Here is a 17,023-nt window from a genome sequence, read left to right as displayed (position 1 = left end):
GTAGCCCTTGTGTTGATCCACCGGTACAACTTAGTCCTCTCCCTACCTAGCTGATATATAAGGCTTCCACGAGAGACTGTGTTAGAACAAGTTCCTAGCACAGGTACACCTCTGAAAATGATTGTCATGCAGTTTACAAAGCAGTGGTGTGCAGGGAGGCTCAGTGCCCTGAGTGAGTTGCCTGCAGGTTGCTCTGGCGACTAGAGGACGAAAGTTTAAAGGGTTACAGAAGAGTTTGCTAGTTACACCAAAGATGTTACACTTGTGTATCTCTTTGCCTTGATATCTTTCTTGAACTCAGCCACTGCTGAATCCATGGTATGGACACCAGGTCTAGTTTGGCAGCAGCAAGGTGGTCTTGATGTGCAGTTTCTTGTCTCAAGACTTTTCCGATTGAGTTGGTCTTCGTAAGATTTAGTAAATGTAGTTTGAGCAGTAATGGACACACTCGCGTGGCAAGATGATCACAGCCACAATAAAACTGATGTTGATATTCCTGTCATTACAAGTACTTTACATTAATTATGCATCATGCAGCGGCTCAGCCTGCACCGTGCTGGAGACAAGGATGGAGACGGGCGTTGTCTGCTGTCCACAACAAGACTCACACTAAACGACTGACAGACGATAAGTGTGCAGCTCGGCACACAGACACACCGACACACAGACACACAGACAGCCCCCCGTGTAGTCAGGACCACAACAACTGCCACCCCGCCTCCACTGACCTTGACCCACCAAAGCTTGCTCGGTTGCCAGACGAACGAAATTTGGAAGACAGGCACAAGTTGGCATCTCGCTGCTTGGAGCGAATGAATCCAAAGATGTGTCAATTAATTCATTGAAAATGGAAGACCGGTAACATGCAGAGGAAGGAATTTCGTTGTGGAGAAGTTTGGGCGATGTGCTTGCCGTGAGGAGCAGAGGTAAGTGAACGTCTGCTTGTTGTTGTTGTTACACATGGCTGGCTGCGGCCACTGGCCTCCCTCCTCTCTCTCCTCCACTTGTTTGCACACACACACACAGCTACAGCACGGCCAGCGCCTCCCACAACCGAGAGAAGTGTGAGGACAAGCAAACACAGAGGATGAGGAACTTAAGTTAGTGTGTAAGTGGGTCAGCACACCTCAACACTAACTTTGCTGTGCAGCAATTGCCAGACTCACATCTCAGCGCCTGCCAGCAAAACAGCAAGAGGCTACACAAACATTTTATGTCAAAGTTTGTTATGAATATTTAAATGGATTTTTTCTGCAATGTTTATTGAATAGGGGGAACGGCTATTCGACAGGGGATAACATTCGATCAACCTTTTTTAAATATTGTCATCGATCGTGGTGATACTGCTAGTGTGATATATAGACTTGTTTCTGTAACCAACTCCCACCCCGATATCAATATCTTTCTTCACTTTCTCTCTCAGCTCTCTCTTTCGCTCTTGCAATTAAGACGCAGACATGCGAGTCCACACACACACCCCATTATACACTCACCCCATTACACACATACACTCACCCCCATCACTACTGCACACAAATGCCCTAAAAGTATTCTGAGAGCATCAACACATCTGGTGTTACGATTTTGGAATATTTGCTAATAAAATTTACATTCATGTCTTAAAAATTATTTAGTTTCTCTAGAAAAAAGTATATTGTATAAACTGAATTGTTTTCTTTTTGTTTACATGTCATGCACAGGCTAAAAAACAAACTGGCATTTAGGATTTCCAAATATATATTGAATATAGAATGCCAAAAGATGGGCATTTATGTGTCTTCATGTTTTTAGAAAATGTGTGGATGTTTGAGGCTAATGCAAATCCACACATTTACAGATGAAGCCTAAGATATGCATGCATAATTATATTGTTTGTGAACAAGGTGGTAATTAAAGAGGTCTGATATAAGATGATAAGAGTGTTAGTTTGCATCATTTACCTCATTTAAAAATCCTTAGCTTTTTATATTTTCATATTGACAATTTTTGTTTGCATTTTGGTGTCAAAGCCAGCAACAGGAATATTAAATATTCTTGTGATATGTTAATTTCTTCTGAACCAGCAATTTTCAACATGTAAGCACTTCAGGGTGTGTCATCAGTGCCGAGTAGTTTGCAGACCAGGAATTCAGCTGGTTCTGCACAATTAGCTTCTGCATCAATCAGTAAACATGAAATAGCTGTATTTTAGTGAAGAAAGACTAACAGACAGTAGTCATAAAATTACTTTAGATTCCATTGGAGAGAAGGGGAAAGCAGCCCTGAAACAGAATCCGGGCAAACATCAGTGAATTGCAGCATCAGAAAGGGGATGAAGGCAGTTAAGGAGAACTGGACTGAGGACCAATCAAGGATCATAGAAGAAGGAATAGCATAGGGGAAGGGGGCCTACCAACTACTAAACAACTTCACCAATGCAGCAATGGCCATTTTCTTACAGAAAACACAGCTGTACTCATCCAGTGGACTGAATGTTGCAGGGACTGCCAGTTGATGACAGATACCAATCAATGTCCTCCAGAGCAACAGGACTAGAACCAGTGAGCCTACAGACCTGCCAGTCCAAAGGGAAGAGGTCGGAAAGTTACACACAGTTTGAAGGAAGGGAAGTCACATGGGGATTACAGTGTTCCAGCCCAGCTTTTTGAGGAAGGCAGGGAAATAAAACAACAAAGGCCCTCAAAGAATCTGGTAACGAATTGGTCTGAAGTATGGATGCGCTCACTAGAAACTGCAAACAGTGCCAGAACTACAGAACAATAGTGCTGATCAACCACTCAGACAAGATTGTGCTGATAATAATCCAGAACAGCTTCAGGAGGTTGGCTTTAAACTAGGCAGGAGCACAGCAGAACAGTTCAACTGTAAATCTGTAAAAATACATGCAACATCAGCAGGATCCACTCCACAACCTCATTGATTTTATAAAGGAGTTTGGAAGTCTGGCACAAGGGGCTGTGGCATATAATTTGGAAATTCAGCATGAAAGAGGGCCTCACTCAAGTCACCAAAGCATTGTACAAGAGCTCAATGAGTACTTTACTACTGGATAACTTTCACACAACAGTGGGCCTCCATGATAAGTGCTCCCTATCACCTGTATTCAGAATCTTTTTGGAGAACATCATGCAAGAAACTTTTCACAGGCATCAATCACACCCTCATTTCCATTGGTAGGAGGCTGTTATCAAACCTCTACATTGTAAACACGATAGAAGGCATGAACAGAAGTGCACGACCTTACCAGCAAACTAAGAGCTAGTGCACATTCATGTGGAATGGACACCAGCACTTTAATGAAGAACAAAATCATAGTTTAAAGTATTGGCAATGGAAAAACAGAGATTGATTGGAATAGAGTACAGCTCTAGGAGGAGAACAGCTTGAAATAGCAGGGAGCCACTCTCCACAAAGATGGCAGCTGCACAAGACACCTATATCAGAATTGCAACACCAGTAATGGTGAGGCTGGACAGGATTTGGCAAAAAAAAAAAAAGACAGCCCAAAAACCAAGGTTTGCTACCAAATACAGACTTTACAATAACAGTTCAGTTCAGTTCAGTTCAGTCCCATGCCCGGTCCGGGCGTAGGGGGGACCGTCCGGCAGCAGCAACAAACATAATTTTCCACCCGGTCCTGTCTTGAGCAGATGAGAGCAGGTCTGGCATCTCGCGTTCGGTCCAATCTTTGATGTATATATATAAAAATAACACAGAGCCAATATCCCCATGTGCAAGCAAGCTGAGTGCATTGTGCATGAAAGACTACAAATGAACGGACAGTTAACCATAAAACAAAGAAGCAGAAATGCCAACAAACAGATGACACTGTGGCAAATATAAAATTCTTATGTTGGCAAGTATTTAGGTCTTGTGTCATTTAAAAAGATCTTAACTCATTGAATTAAGTTCTTATTTTTATTGTGTGTTGATAACGGGACATTATAGTATTTTTGGTCGTACCTATACAACTTCTACATCATCACTTCGAAGTATCAGAGAAGTCATTTACTACCGTGTTAAATAAGGCATTCATAGTAGTTTTTATTTGTAGGTGCATGGGTTTTGTCAGTATTTTGATTTATCCAGTGTCTTTATCACACTACTCACTACGATCTTCACTTTGTCTTTTGAGTTAAAGGTGTTTGGATAATCTCATCTCTATATATCTTCCCTTTGACCAGTGATTGATAGTGTCTTGACATCTCTCTAGTATATATCTGTTTGTTATAGATGATAACCTGACAGTGTCACCAATGTTTCATCTTCTCTCTAGTATGTATCTGTTTGTTATTGATCATAATTTGACTTACTGTCTTAGTACTCACCAGTGGTTTCATTCACCACAGCGTGAAACAACTGAAGCAGCACTCTCTGTATTATGGCAAGACGGCCTTAAACTACTCTTGTGGGTATAATGTGCACTGATTAACATGTTCGTCAACAGCACAACCTTTGATGTAATGCTTTCTGATGCAGATTGGAAATGCAGCTGCTGTTGTTTATTTTTTGTTTATGGTGCAGAGGGTTTTTATTTATACCAAGTGGACTACTACTTATCTGTTTTGTCAAAGACATGAGCATGAGTAAATATTTCAAATGCAAAACTTTGTGGACCCTCACACACTTCTCTGGCAACTGGCTGCTGAAACACAGCAGAAACTTGCTTTCCAGACCCCACTAGGCTCTCCCCAAACCTTCCAGAAGCTTTGTAGACCATATGTAGAAAGCTAGCCTAAGCATTTGCTAAAGATGTTGACATCGTGTGACTGAAGTGTTTGAGGGTAGACATATTTGTTTTACACTCCATGTTTTTTGAAAAATAAAACTGAAGGTAAAGGTGGATCTGTAAGCTGGTCTTCAGCAATGAAGTGCTACAGGCACCACTTAACTCAGGGCACACTGTTTTGTGTTCCTTTCTTCACTCAATGCCCTACCATCATCAAATCTTAAAGTGAACAAAGACTCGATCAGCTTCTGGTTCAACTTGTTCACCCTACCCATATCAAACCAGTTGGTTCAAATGGTTCACCATACACTAATCAAACCAGCTGGGGTGTCTCCCAGTGGGATAGTGATGCTCTAATCGCTGGCTGTCCACTTCCCTACATCCCTTTCTACTCCAGTAATTGATTACAGCTTGCACGTGATGAGATACAGTAGTATTATAGCAAACATCCTGAAAAAGAGCCTGCACATTTTCATGAAACAATATAATCCTGAGGATATCCTGAAAGCTTGTGAACTAGTGTGGCAGAATGCAAAAATTATGTAGAGAATATTTTGAGGATTGAGACCATAAAAGCTTACACAACAGGCTGGTTTACTTGGGAGCTTGGTTTGCTTTATCTTGGACCTCGACGTGTCCGTGGTTTTATCTTTAATATTTTCATTCACTCATACTCATAGCATGTCGGGAGAAGCAGAGACCAGCATCGTAACCTGATAAGGCACCGAAGGCTTTGTGAGGAGGGAAAATGAGATTTTCCAGTGCACGGACTGGGGCCAGTCAGATCATCAAGGAGGCTGCATGTCTGGGAGGGGGCTGACGTCACAGCTAACCTCGTTTTCCAGTCCAGCCCCGATCGTCCCTCCACTGGGACAATGAGGCTAACTTAATGCTGGGCTGCAAACAACAATTACTGCCACATCAATGACCCATCGCTGTTGCTGACATCTCCATTTTGTCCCTCATCCTCACAGCTGACCGGGCAGCCAAGGCAATGTTCTCTTGTCACGTGACTTACGTGCTTGTCAGACCCTCGTAACGCTTGGCGCCACCCTGAGTGTCCAAACTGTCTGGGCAGCCCACCACCCCTCTCTTAATGTGCTTGGTGGGTGCTAGCAGCAGTTCATATCATGTCACAGAAGTGTGATTGCCGTGCTAGGACTGTTCTGGGCAAGCAGCTCATGTCATATCACTATAGTCACAATAAAACGTGGGAGGGTCCTTGTCCCCATCTCTACCATCCGCCATCCGCGTACCTTGAGCTCATTAATGGCTAGCTGCAGTCTTATTGGTGCACACTGGAGTTTAAGTTTGTAAACAATTATTTTGTTGTTTATTGTCTGTAACAGGTCTGTAAATGCGTGAGTAAGTTTGACTGTGGATGCTGAGTGACGGGACGTGCGGCCATGTTTTACTGACATCATGCAGCAGCCAGAGGCCGGGTAGAGGGAGAGGCTGGGTAGATCATACACTGAGCCTGGCACCACCCGTGTTTCAGCCTGGTGGAGACGAGGTGTCGAGGCGGCTAGTGAACTGTAGTCACCAACCACCAGGCGTGCATGCCACATGAAAAAACTCAAACGCAGGCGCGCACACGCACGCACGTGTGGCAGTTAGTGAGAGAGAAATGAACACATCAGTTGTTTGTGTCATGTCAATACCGTTTAGACTGGTTTCGATCTTGGCAGATCAGCTGTGTTGTGGTTTGTGTGCTAATCACGTAGTCGCCAATAAGACTTCCTACAGGTGCCACAGGTGTCGGCGCTAGACAGGTGTGCAGGTGCACAGGTACCGACCCCCAGTTTAGTGCAAACTCCAATATGGTCGATCGCCAGGACTTCAGCAGCTAATTTGAGTTGTTAATTGTTGACGGGGGGTTTGTACTGTGAATGTGGGTAATTGTAGCACTATTGAGCGTTTGGCATCAGTTATAAATAGCTGCCGACATCGCGCGCCCCGCAGCGGGACCCAGCGCGTGCGCTCGGCGAGTTTGTTCACGGGAAGCTGCGCGTGCATGCCGGAGCTGGCGAGTCCCTTGGCTTCAGTGAACAGGAGTGGGAGGGATGCTGGTGTGGGAGAGGGTGCATCCTGCTGGTCACTAACGTCTGCTGTTGGAGAGGAGTATCGAGGGCCGGACCGTGTCCACCTGGCAAGACGTGCACTTCAGCCAGGTATTGCAAGTTCTTGTGTGCAGGTGTGTGTGTGGTGGTGGTGGCAGGGGCAGTGGGTGGTTGGGGGAGCCTTGTCACAGCTGCTGGCATGGACACAAGAACCCGTTGTGAAGAGACTTGATTTGTCCGCGAAGCACTTTTTTGTAGTTTGGTAGGTTTGTGAAGAGACTCAGTGTCGAGTGTCACTGGTCTGTCTTATGAGGCGTTTATTGTTTGTGTTTATTATTGTCATTCACAGTCTAGTGTAACCGACCGTTATTAGTTCTTACAACAGTGTATTCTCACAGTCTGTTGTCATAATATCCTTGTAACAGTCTATCATGTCAGTATATTTATAATAATCTATTGATTGTCGCTTTTAGCCTCAGGAAATGAGTCTGACTAGCAGCTGTGAATCATGTGAGCTCGTCCTGTGCCCTCCTCTCTGGTTGTCTGGATGTCCTGTTACCGCCAGTCCCACACAGACAGAGATGTGTGGACAGAGGTCTCCCTCCTACCCAGTCTCATCAACTTGGGGTGGACTACCCGTCAGCCCTCGACTCTGAGTCTCTTACCACCTCTAGGTCCATCTTTTCACAACGACCACTCACTGTGACCCTGTCCTGACCCTAGGAGGTGTGTCTGTTGTTTACTTTGTGTGTGTGTGTGTGTGTGTTGTAGAAGTGAGTGTGTATAACGTCTGTCTGTTGTTTACTTTGTGTGTGTGTGTTGTAGAAGTATGTTTATTCGTTGCTTACATTTTTCATCTGGCTTCAGCATACTTCACTGTCCAGTGCTATCGTGCTCCTCTTTGAATTGTTTTGTAATTATCTTCTGTTAGAATTTGACCTCATCGTCTGGTGCCGCTGACCCTCATCGCCTTTTGTCTGCTGTCATCTCTTGATGCAAGACATTCTTGTCAGAGTGGTGTATGGATGGCCACTAGGCGATGACGAGGACTCAGTGCAGTGTGTGCAGTGTTTTCATGGATGGCTGAACAAGCTCTGTGACGAGTGTGGGGACTGTATAAACACGGCCATCATCCTCACCCTGTTTGATTTTGAGATTCACGCCTGCTAACCTCATTATTCCCACAAAGAGGCCAACGACACGGCCATCTCCATAGTCTGCTGCACATTTACATTGTCAACAAGCTGCGTGCCTCTGTATACAAACGTGACGTCACAGCTCGTCTCATCGTGAATCCGATGTTTGCCAGGTGCAGCCATAGAGCTTTACTGTCGCATTCATTCTATCACACCTCACTCATCCTCTTATCGAACATCTCCAGGCTTTGGTATTGGCTGGTGTCATGTCCCCGATCAGTTCAGTCAGTCGACGTCTGCTTTGCTCATAAAATTGTAAACAAACAAAAGTTGGACGCGATTTGTGTGAGACTATGAGCAGGAACTTCATACGCTGGCAGCAAGCTAACATTTAGTTTAGTCTCACTCGGAGTTTTCTGTAGTGAATGCTCGCTGGCCAGGTCGGAATGCTGATTAATAAACAAAAATTGAGTTTTAGTCATCGACAGGAATAGTGTTTTGATATTTAACAGCGTCTTAAAGTAACAAGTAGAGAATAGTAGACATAACATGAGTTTAAAGCAAAGACAGGTAGACGAACACGATAGTGGTGACTGCAAGTTAGGGATGGCATTAATTAATTAGGAGTCACAAAGAGAGCGACAGCTATGGAAGTTAGTGATGTACGATAATTGTGGGGTCAGAGAAGTATTGATGTCTGATAATTGTGGGGTCAGAGAAGTATGTGATGTCCGATAAGTATGGGGTCAGAGAAGTATTGATGTACGATAATTGTGGGGTCAGAGAAGAAAGGGTCGCTGTCGGGTCCATCAGCATCTCTGTCCTCTACCAATCTGTTCTCGAGGGAAGGCGACCCGATGCGCGGTCGGGACTTGTCTGGTGCTGGTGTCGTGTTGTGGCCAAGAGATTAGAAGAGCTCGCCAGATGGCAGGGACATCGGCCGTTGTCACATCACTCGCTCATATCTAAGGTCCTGAGACAAGAAACATTTGTGAGCAGAGATCAGCCAGGTCTGTGGCTGCTTGCTTGGCCTGTTGCTGTCTGTGGTTGGTTGGTTTCTGCAGTCCACGTCTCCTCCATCACTGTATGTGCAGACGACCTGCACAGGAGCTTATGTAACACCATCCACCCTCCTCCACAGCTGACTACATCCGGTTTGTGTCTCAAGTTCGTATCAGCGATGTAAACTATCTCTGACAATGGTCTCTAGCACACAGATGTTGAATGCCGTGTCGCCGAGTGTTGACAGGGATTTCCTGAGGTCAAACATCAGCCTTAGATGACCAGTTGTGTCTGTACACCGGTGTTGACCCCTACACCGGAAAGAACATTCAGCTTGTTGCTACTGTGGTGACAGCAAGGTGTCTGGTGATTCATGCTTGGCTGTGTTCACAAACAACAATCACACATTCATTTGTGATCACATGTATGCTGTGTGCAGTGTGCTGCTCTCTACAGTCGGGACTTTCAGACCAAGTGAAACTCGGGGTCAGGGTTCATGGTGTGAGCTGAGCACCACCCGACAGGCTGCAATCCTTACCGGAAGCCAGAGACTGTGTATCAGTAGACACCCGACTGTGTGATCACATGTTCTGTCATTTTACCATGTAGCTAGCGAAGGTATCAGCAGGTGTAACACTTATCCACACATACTGTTGTCCCGAAAATAAAAATAAAGAAAATAAAGTTTTCCAAACAAGGTGTTAGAATGTCTTTTACATTGACTGGAGAGAACCACACACATACCTTGGCCCCAGATCCTTAGAGGACGATGAACTCTCGGCGAGTTTCGTTGTAAATTTAATTTACCCTTTTTTCCATAATTTCCATTATTTTTTTTTTAATCTAAATGGAAGTATTAAGAGAAAATGAGAAAAATTCTCCAGAGTTTTTGCGAAGTTGGTGAACAAGCTGTCAGAAGGCTTGTTTATCTCCTGGAAAAACATTTTTCGCCATCAGACTATGGACTTTTTATGAGCAGGGTGCTGAAAACATTTTCTGCTTGTAGAGCTCCTTGTTCTTGAAATAAATACAGTGTCAACATGCACTTTGGGCTAGTGCTGAGCCTGTTGGTGCTAAGGCCTAGGTTGGTGCTAACACTCATCATGCTAATGCCAAGGCCTAGTCTGCGGGTGGTACCCGGTCTGATGTCGAGGTAACTTTGCTGTTACATGTTTAATGATGGCACTCCCCGTCCCATAGTCCACTCGCCGTCCCAGTCTGTGGAACATCCTTGAATCCTGGAAGTGAGTTGGATAAGGGCAGACATTTCTGCTGAATGCCAATACCAATAACATTTTCCATGCCAAAGCAATGCTGTGACGAGCATTGTAGAGATACATTTCGCCGGTGATCCCAGGCAAATTACAAGCCCTCTGCCACCGTATCGGGGATGGACAGACTGCCGCCCTGCATAAACCCTCCTTGTGTGAGGCCACGGTGGTCTCGTGATGGTGGCTCGCCCTCCCGCCCGCATCCCTACAGCGGCTTGCTTGTGTCAGTCAGTCAATGATGCAGTGTGGCTGGTCTGGCAGGTGAGACAAGCATCGTCACTGTTACTACTACATCTCCCCCCACACACACACACACACGTGCGAACCTCAGGTTCTTAACCATTTCATCTCTTTCCTGCAAGTGCTGGGAGACTGCACCGTGTGTGAGTGAGAGAGAGAGAGCATTCACGAGAGGTATCTCAGCTGTCTGGCTGTCTGGAGGGCCATGTGGTGTATCGCAATTATTTGGCTGCAGTCTTGCGCTATTGTCATGGAAACCGCAAAACAACATGAACATGGCAATAATAATAATAACGAGACAGAGACAACAGCCACAACAGAATGTAACCAGACAAGCGCTCAACACCATCGGTGGACCTAACGGTGGGTCCAGCAACACAGCCGTCTGTCACCTGTCGGTAAGTAGGTGAGAAGTGGGGGGAGTGAGGAGGGCTGAGGATCTTGACTGGTACAAACAAAGCTGGCAACTGTAGGTGCCCCCCTAGTAAGACCGACCTCATGCACTGTTTGAGGTCCTCGTCGACAGAACCTTCATTCCTTCCTTCTTGGCTCTCTTCTCTTCACTCTTTCATTCGCTCACTCACGCATTGGTGTACACATGTATGGGTGAAGGAGGGAGAAAAAAGATAATTTTTTTCCTTCATCCATTCTGACTACTTTCCGTCGATCAATCCAGACATATCTGTGTATGTATGTTTGTTTTTTTCCCCAGACTATCTCACGTGCCGGCGCCATGATCAACGAGCGCGCGTTGTTCTGGACCGTGCTGGTCGTCGACGTGTTGCTGTGCGTCTTCATCATCGTCATCAACCTCACCCTCATGCTTGTCATCCTGTCGTGCCGGCAGACCCGCTCGCGCGTGCGCAATGTGATGCTCGTCAGCATGTGTGCCGCGGACCTGGTGGTGGGCGCCTTCACACAGCCTCTCTACATGAACACCTACATCACCAGGTGAGTCTGCTACCTGCCTGTACACCTACGTCACCAGGTGAGTCTGCTACCTGCCTGTACACCTACGTCACCAGGTGAGTCTGCTACCTGCCTGTACACCTACGTCACCAGGTGAGTTTGAGGTAACCTATTGAACACCATGATTAGATGAGCCTCGTACTGAACACTCACATCGTAATGTACCTTGAATAAGCACGAGAGTGCAAACCTGAGGAGGGCTGTATGTCTCGTGACCTCAATGTAAGCAAAAGATGATCATGAACTGACGTGTTGCTGCAGGTCCATGTACCACTCGTGCGAGTTGCACGTGCTGGTGCAGCTAGTGGGTGACTACACACAGGACTTTGTCTGCTTCTGGACACTGGTGACGGTGGCTGCCGTGTACGTCTGGCGGCTGTTGGGGGACAGGTGGGGATGGAGGGCCACTCTCCCCGGCCAGTATGACGTGCTGCAACCCAGACCTCGCTCCGGCTTCGCCTGTCTGCCGCCTCACGTGCGAGTCTGTCACGTGACTAAAAAGGTCAGGGTCCTTGACACATTGGGAGGAAAGTTGCGGACGTGCTTGCTGTGAGAGGGACTGTTGTGATGCTAAGGTGACGTCACGGTCGTTGTTGTAGGTGCTGACGGTGTGCTGGCCGTGGCTGGCGGCGCTGGCCGTACCGTTGCCGGTGGTGTTGCTGTCGGTGGACGAGACGACGCGGTCCAACTACTGGCGCGACACCTTCTGCCCGCTGCACATCGTCTTCCCCGCCCGCATCGCCGTGCTCATCATCGTCTTCTACCTGCCGGTGGGTGTCATCGCCTTGCTGGCGGCGGGGGTGGGGCTGGTGTGCTACCTGGACATGACCACCGCCCGCCAACACTCGCGCCCGCCGCGCTCACACAACGCGCTGTGCCGTGCTGCGGCTGCTGCTGCTGCTGCTTCCCCGCCGCATGAATCAGCAAGAGACGGAGGGAGGGCAAGTCGGGAGGGCTTTTCCGAGCTGACAGCAGAAGAAACGGGTGACCGATCACGGGACGGGTTCAAAGCCAGCCTCCTGCCGTCGCCTCCCACCAGCTGGTCCCATGGACGAGATGATGCGACGGATGTCACCGTCGTTGCGGATGGCGGGGATGCGATTGATCAAGACATCGTCACAGCCACACCCCCAACTACTATCACCACCACTAATGGCGACGGCTGTGTTGAGGTGGTTGCAGATGCCGCCATTTCGTCCTCCGCGCCGAGGTGTGAGGTGGGGGAGGAGGTGGAGCGCCCCATGCACATGTTGCTGCCGCTGGTGGTGACGCTGGTGTGCGAGCTGCCGCTGATGATCTGCTGGTGGTTCTACGAGAACATGCGCATGGACGTGGTCATCCTGGTGGACGTGTCGCTGCACCGCCTGTACCTGCTGCGCGCCGCCCTCCTGCCGCTGTCGTGGTTCGTCCTGCCGGACCTGCGCCAGGCGCTGGCCGCTCTCAGGGACCGTTTGCTGGGAGGATGCGTGGCGTGCGGTTGCCCGGAGACGGTGGGAGGCCCGCGAGCGGAGCGTGGAGACTTCACCGTGGCCTACACAACGCTCCAGGAGACAGGAGAACGCGCACCTTGCCCCCCAAGCACCTGGCGCAGCGTCGGACGGAAGACGGCCGCTGGGAGGTCAGCGGTCAGGGGTCACAGATGTGTTCTGAGGCCCTTTCCTCCCAGGGTGGCCTGTGACGTCAGCAAACCATGTTCAGCGTTGGGGTGGGTGGGGTGGGTGGGGAGAAGCCTCTATACTCATCGTCGTATTGTGCATCCCGCCAGTTGCTATGGTGGCAGCACCGTACCACGAGGTCACACAATTCAGTAGCACACACACACACACGTGTACAGACATGCGCGCACAAAAACACCTCACCCTCCTTGTCTGGCTGTCAGTGGCGCGGACATCAACACTCATCTCACCTGTGCATCACGGAGCATCCTGTCTGTACGGTCGGTCCAACAGGCAAACTTCGGTTACCTTCTCGTATTTGTGGTTCTCAAGGCTTCAGGTAGACACTGCTCACCTGTAGAACAAAGCGGGCAGCTGAATAGCGAGAGGCAAACATCTTTGAAGACGGTGGGTGAGAATGACAGGTATCTACCCGTATGAAACAATGTCGCCGACACCCAACAAACGAGAAGAAAGTCAAGTGCCAAGGACTTGGTGTAGCGACCCTCAGTGTAAAGGTTTTTCTCCTCTCGTTCTCTCATACACTCTCTCTTTCTCTCAGAGAGGCTGTAGCCTGACAGGTGTAGCAATGCTCATATTGTAACCATGGAAACTAGAGCAGGAGCGCGGACATGCGTGTTCTCGTTGTGCGTGTTATCACGTGGCGCGCGGCCTGCTGCACGTGACCGGTGTCTCCTCAGACTTCACCAGACTTCGCTTGTACAAAGAGTTTGAAGTGCGAACTGTCGCAGACTGCCAAGTAGGGAGATGAACAGTTTAACCACGTGGTGCTTCCTGTAGGACTCCCCTCTGTGTTTACCTCTCCCTGTGCGCGAACGCTAGCTTTTCAAACAAACAAACAAACAAACAAACAAACAAACAATTAGTATTCCAGCGGCCATCAGTTCACCAGCTTGTTTTGTGATTGGTTTACAAGTCTTGTTGTCTTTTTGTTAATTTTAGTCGTCAGTGTAGTGAGTATTTTGTCTCACTCTCACCTCGTCGGACAAAGTTCAAGTGTTGATCCCTCCACTGCCAGCTTTACACAGCCTCGTGTTTATTTGTTGTTTTCATACCTCCGCGACTTCACACAACCAGTTTCTTCTGCTGCTTTATCGTGTTCTTTGTAAATAATCAACGTGTACTGCTTTGTACAGATTATTCTAGATATGCTCGGTGCTTTGTGTTCATATAACTCTCCATCCAGACCTGTGAATAAGTATCTCACCATCGTTTGGTGATATATAGATGTGTGTGTGTGCGCGCGAGAGAGAGAAAGAGAGAGAGGAGACAACGAGGCTGTGTGCTGCCTTACCTGTCTGTATCATTTCTGTGCATGTCTATTAGTCAGGCAACTGCAATGTTTAGTATCTGGTGCCCAGCTGTACATGGGCTGTAGACATTGAACTGAAGGCCTGCTACACTCTGTACATCAGTGTCTGTGTGGCAGTCTGTCACTCTACCTTCAGCTGTCGTCAGTCTGTAGGGGACATGAAATGCATGTTTCAACAACCACCAGTACAAATTAAAAAGATTGGTAAATGAAAAGCCCAAGGTGTTGACCAAGACAGAAAGGTGTAAAACATTGTTGTACTGAAACTTGATATTATCTACAAGTATTGTTAGTGTCAGTCATTGCCGGTGTCAGTGCTTTGGCAGACTGCAAGTTTCCCTTCTACACTTTGACCTTTTGTAACTTGTATACATATTATTGGCTTCTCAAACACTGCTTTTGTTACTGTTGTTGTTGTTGTTATTGTTGATGATAATTCCTTGCTATTATTGTTGTCGCCGTGATATAGACTTAGTTGCCGGCACGACGTAAACCTCAAACAAACAAACAAACAAACAAACAAACAAACAGCTATTGCTATTAGTGTTGTAGTGGATATCGTGTCCTGCTGTCCTCTATAGTTCTCGTGTGTTAGCTAAACATGATTGTCTTTGGCTGCGGGCAGGGTACAGGGTACATCACAGTGTCTTACCGCCATCACAGTTTACAATACACACCTATGGTGCCACCCCTCCTAACACTTAACACACACACACACACATATTGCATGCACTGGGTTTTATTTACGCTTGTTCAGATAAAGCTCGTGGGACGAGGAATGGAGCAACTGTTTGTTCTTACTCTCGCCCTAAGAGAAGTAGCACAAGATGGGATCACACTTGTGCATGCTTTAATAGGGTACCCAGGCCACCCCTTGTTTGTCTTCTCACTCCGCCCGCTGTCTAACTACCTAATCTCTGTCCGTACTGTCTCTTGCCGCCATATAGCCCTAGTCTCCCCTACTGTCAGCCCCTACTGTCTATCTTCTACTCCTGTGGTCTAACCTCTCTCTCTATCCCCTGTATTTTCTGTCTACTCTTTCTTGGAGAAAGCCTACCATAGACCGGACAGCCTGGGTGTCCCAAGCCTCCCCTCATCTTATCCTTTGTTGTGGGAGGAGGTGTGTGCGGCACACAGTGACGATCTGTCAAGCAGTATGTTCAAGCAGTATGTTCAAGCAGTATGTACAAGCAGTATGTACAAGCAGTATGTACAAGCAGTATGTACAAGCAGTATGTACAAGCAGTATGTACAAGCAGTATGTACAAGCAGTATGTACAAGCAGTATGTACAAGCAGTATGTACAAGCAATTAACACCAGAGGGGTGCCACACAAAGCACCATATAAACATCATCTACACATTTAGCAGAAAAGAAACAAGTCTGATGCCTGGAGGACCCAGTCCTAATATAGACATGCTACGTGTAGTCTGGCGATGCTGGCAGAACGAGGCTGTTATCTACCCGCTTTATACCCGTCACAAGAAGAGCCCTCGCTCATTGATATTATTACTGGAGAGCTTATTAATTACTGGAGAGCTCATTCATTACTGGAGAGCTCATTAATTACTGGAGAGCTTATTAATTACTGGAGAGCCGGCAATCAGTCCAAAGTTGGTGTTTGTGGAGACTAGCCCCAGAAACAATCGGCGGAAAGGTAATCTGCAGCAGTGATGTGTCTGTCCGTTATGACAGTAGGTCATGCACCATGTAGCTGCTGCAGCTCGCTAGTTTCCATGGCAACTGGCAGCAAGAGGGAGAATGAAATCTGCTTTCTATTTCATTCAGGCGCAGCGGAGCTTTACTTCCTGGCCTGCCGAGGAGTTCACGGGTAGAGGGCGCCGGCAGCTCTCCAATCTCCACGAGGACTGCTGACAACGGTCCAGTCACACGCACGCACTTGCCGGATAACTGCACGTGACCACCCGGCACACCCGTGCTGCACCACCCGCTGTGCACGGCGATATCGCGCCACAACAAAGAGCTGCAGTGGATGGCTGGCTGGCTGGCTGGCTGGTCTGGCTGGGTAGATAAGGTGGCAGAGGGTGGGAGCCTGTTTTTGGCGGGAGGGGTATGAGTAGGGGTAGCTTCAAGGAGAAATGGACATCACTGAGAGAAAACACAGCATCCAAACGGTTGGGTGGGAGCAGCGGAATATTTGCTGGCAGTGAGACTTGGAAATGGCAACTAAACAAACCAAAGATGGAGGCAGATGTTAATCCAGATAGCAATCATTTTTTTTTTTTTTGCTCATCGACTCTATGACCACCTGTCACCACCCAGCAGTATCCCACGTGACTGGTGCTGCAGTCTGATAAATTGTGCATTTGTGACTGCCTTCACTTTAACACCCTATGTGACATTTGTTAGTGACACTGTGAGGCCTTCACTAGTGACACCCTATGTGACATTTGTCAGTGACACTGTGAGGCCTTCACTAGTGACACACGCCATGTGCCAACCTTCACTACTAACACTAGTGTTTGTCATGTGTGTGCCTCGTGTTGACATTCATGGAGATGTCTGCATGTCTATGTCACGGTGACTAATATTTTACACTTTGTTTGTCACAGGTTTTCAAGACAAATGAGAACTCTTTCGCACGCGCGCAAGCACACAAACGATTAC

The 17,023-nt window shown here is 47.5% G+C and overlaps 1 protein-coding gene across 3 annotated transcripts; it reads left to right on the top strand.

Moving 5' to 3' along the window:
* The first annotated feature begins 201 nt into the window (after positions 1-201).
* LOC112559524 lies at positions 202-13,234 on the top strand. 3 transcript variants are annotated; one of them, XM_025230843.1, is made up of 5 exons: positions 6,405-6,900; positions 7,263-7,515; positions 11,151-11,389; positions 11,669-11,909; positions 12,007-13,234. In XM_025230843.1, exons 3-5 carry the CDS (start codon positions 11,172-11,174, stop codon positions 13,216-13,218), a joined length of 1,671 nt encoding a protein of 556 aa, XP_025086628.1. In that variant the 5' UTR covers positions 6,405-6,900; positions 7,263-7,515; positions 11,151-11,171; the 3' UTR covers positions 13,219-13,234. The 3 variants fall into 3 exon arrangements, with proteins under 3 accessions (XP_025086626.1, XP_025086628.1, XP_025086627.1); XM_025230841.1 differs by lacking the exons at positions 6,405-6,900; positions 7,263-7,515 and adding an exon at positions 202-926; XM_025230842.1 differs by lacking the exon at positions 7,263-7,515 and having other exon boundaries at positions 6,409-6,900.
* Positions 13,235-17,023: the final 3,789 nt, after the last annotated feature.

The sequence above is a fragment of the Pomacea canaliculata genome, linkage group LG3, assembly GCF_003073045.1.
Source record: "Pomacea canaliculata isolate SZHN2017 linkage group LG3, ASM307304v1, whole genome shotgun sequence".
NCBI lineage: Eukaryota > Metazoa > Mollusca > Gastropoda > Architaenioglossa > Ampullariidae > Pomacea > Pomacea canaliculata.
This window is presented reverse-complemented; position numbering and strand designations above follow the sequence as displayed.

Coding starts and splice junctions, on each gene's coding strand:
- LOC112559524 (XM_025230841.1), top strand. CDS start 11,172: ATGATCAACGAGCGCGCGTTGTTCTGGACCGTGCTGGTCGTCGACGTG. Junction 11,390..11,668: donor ATGAACACCTACATCACCAG/GTGAGTCTGCTA, acceptor GTGTTGCTGCAG/GTCCATGTACCACTCGTGCG. Junction 11,910..12,006: donor TCTGTCACGTGACTAAAAAG/GTCAGGGTCCTT, acceptor TCGTTGTTGTAG/GTGCTGACGGTGTGCTGGCC.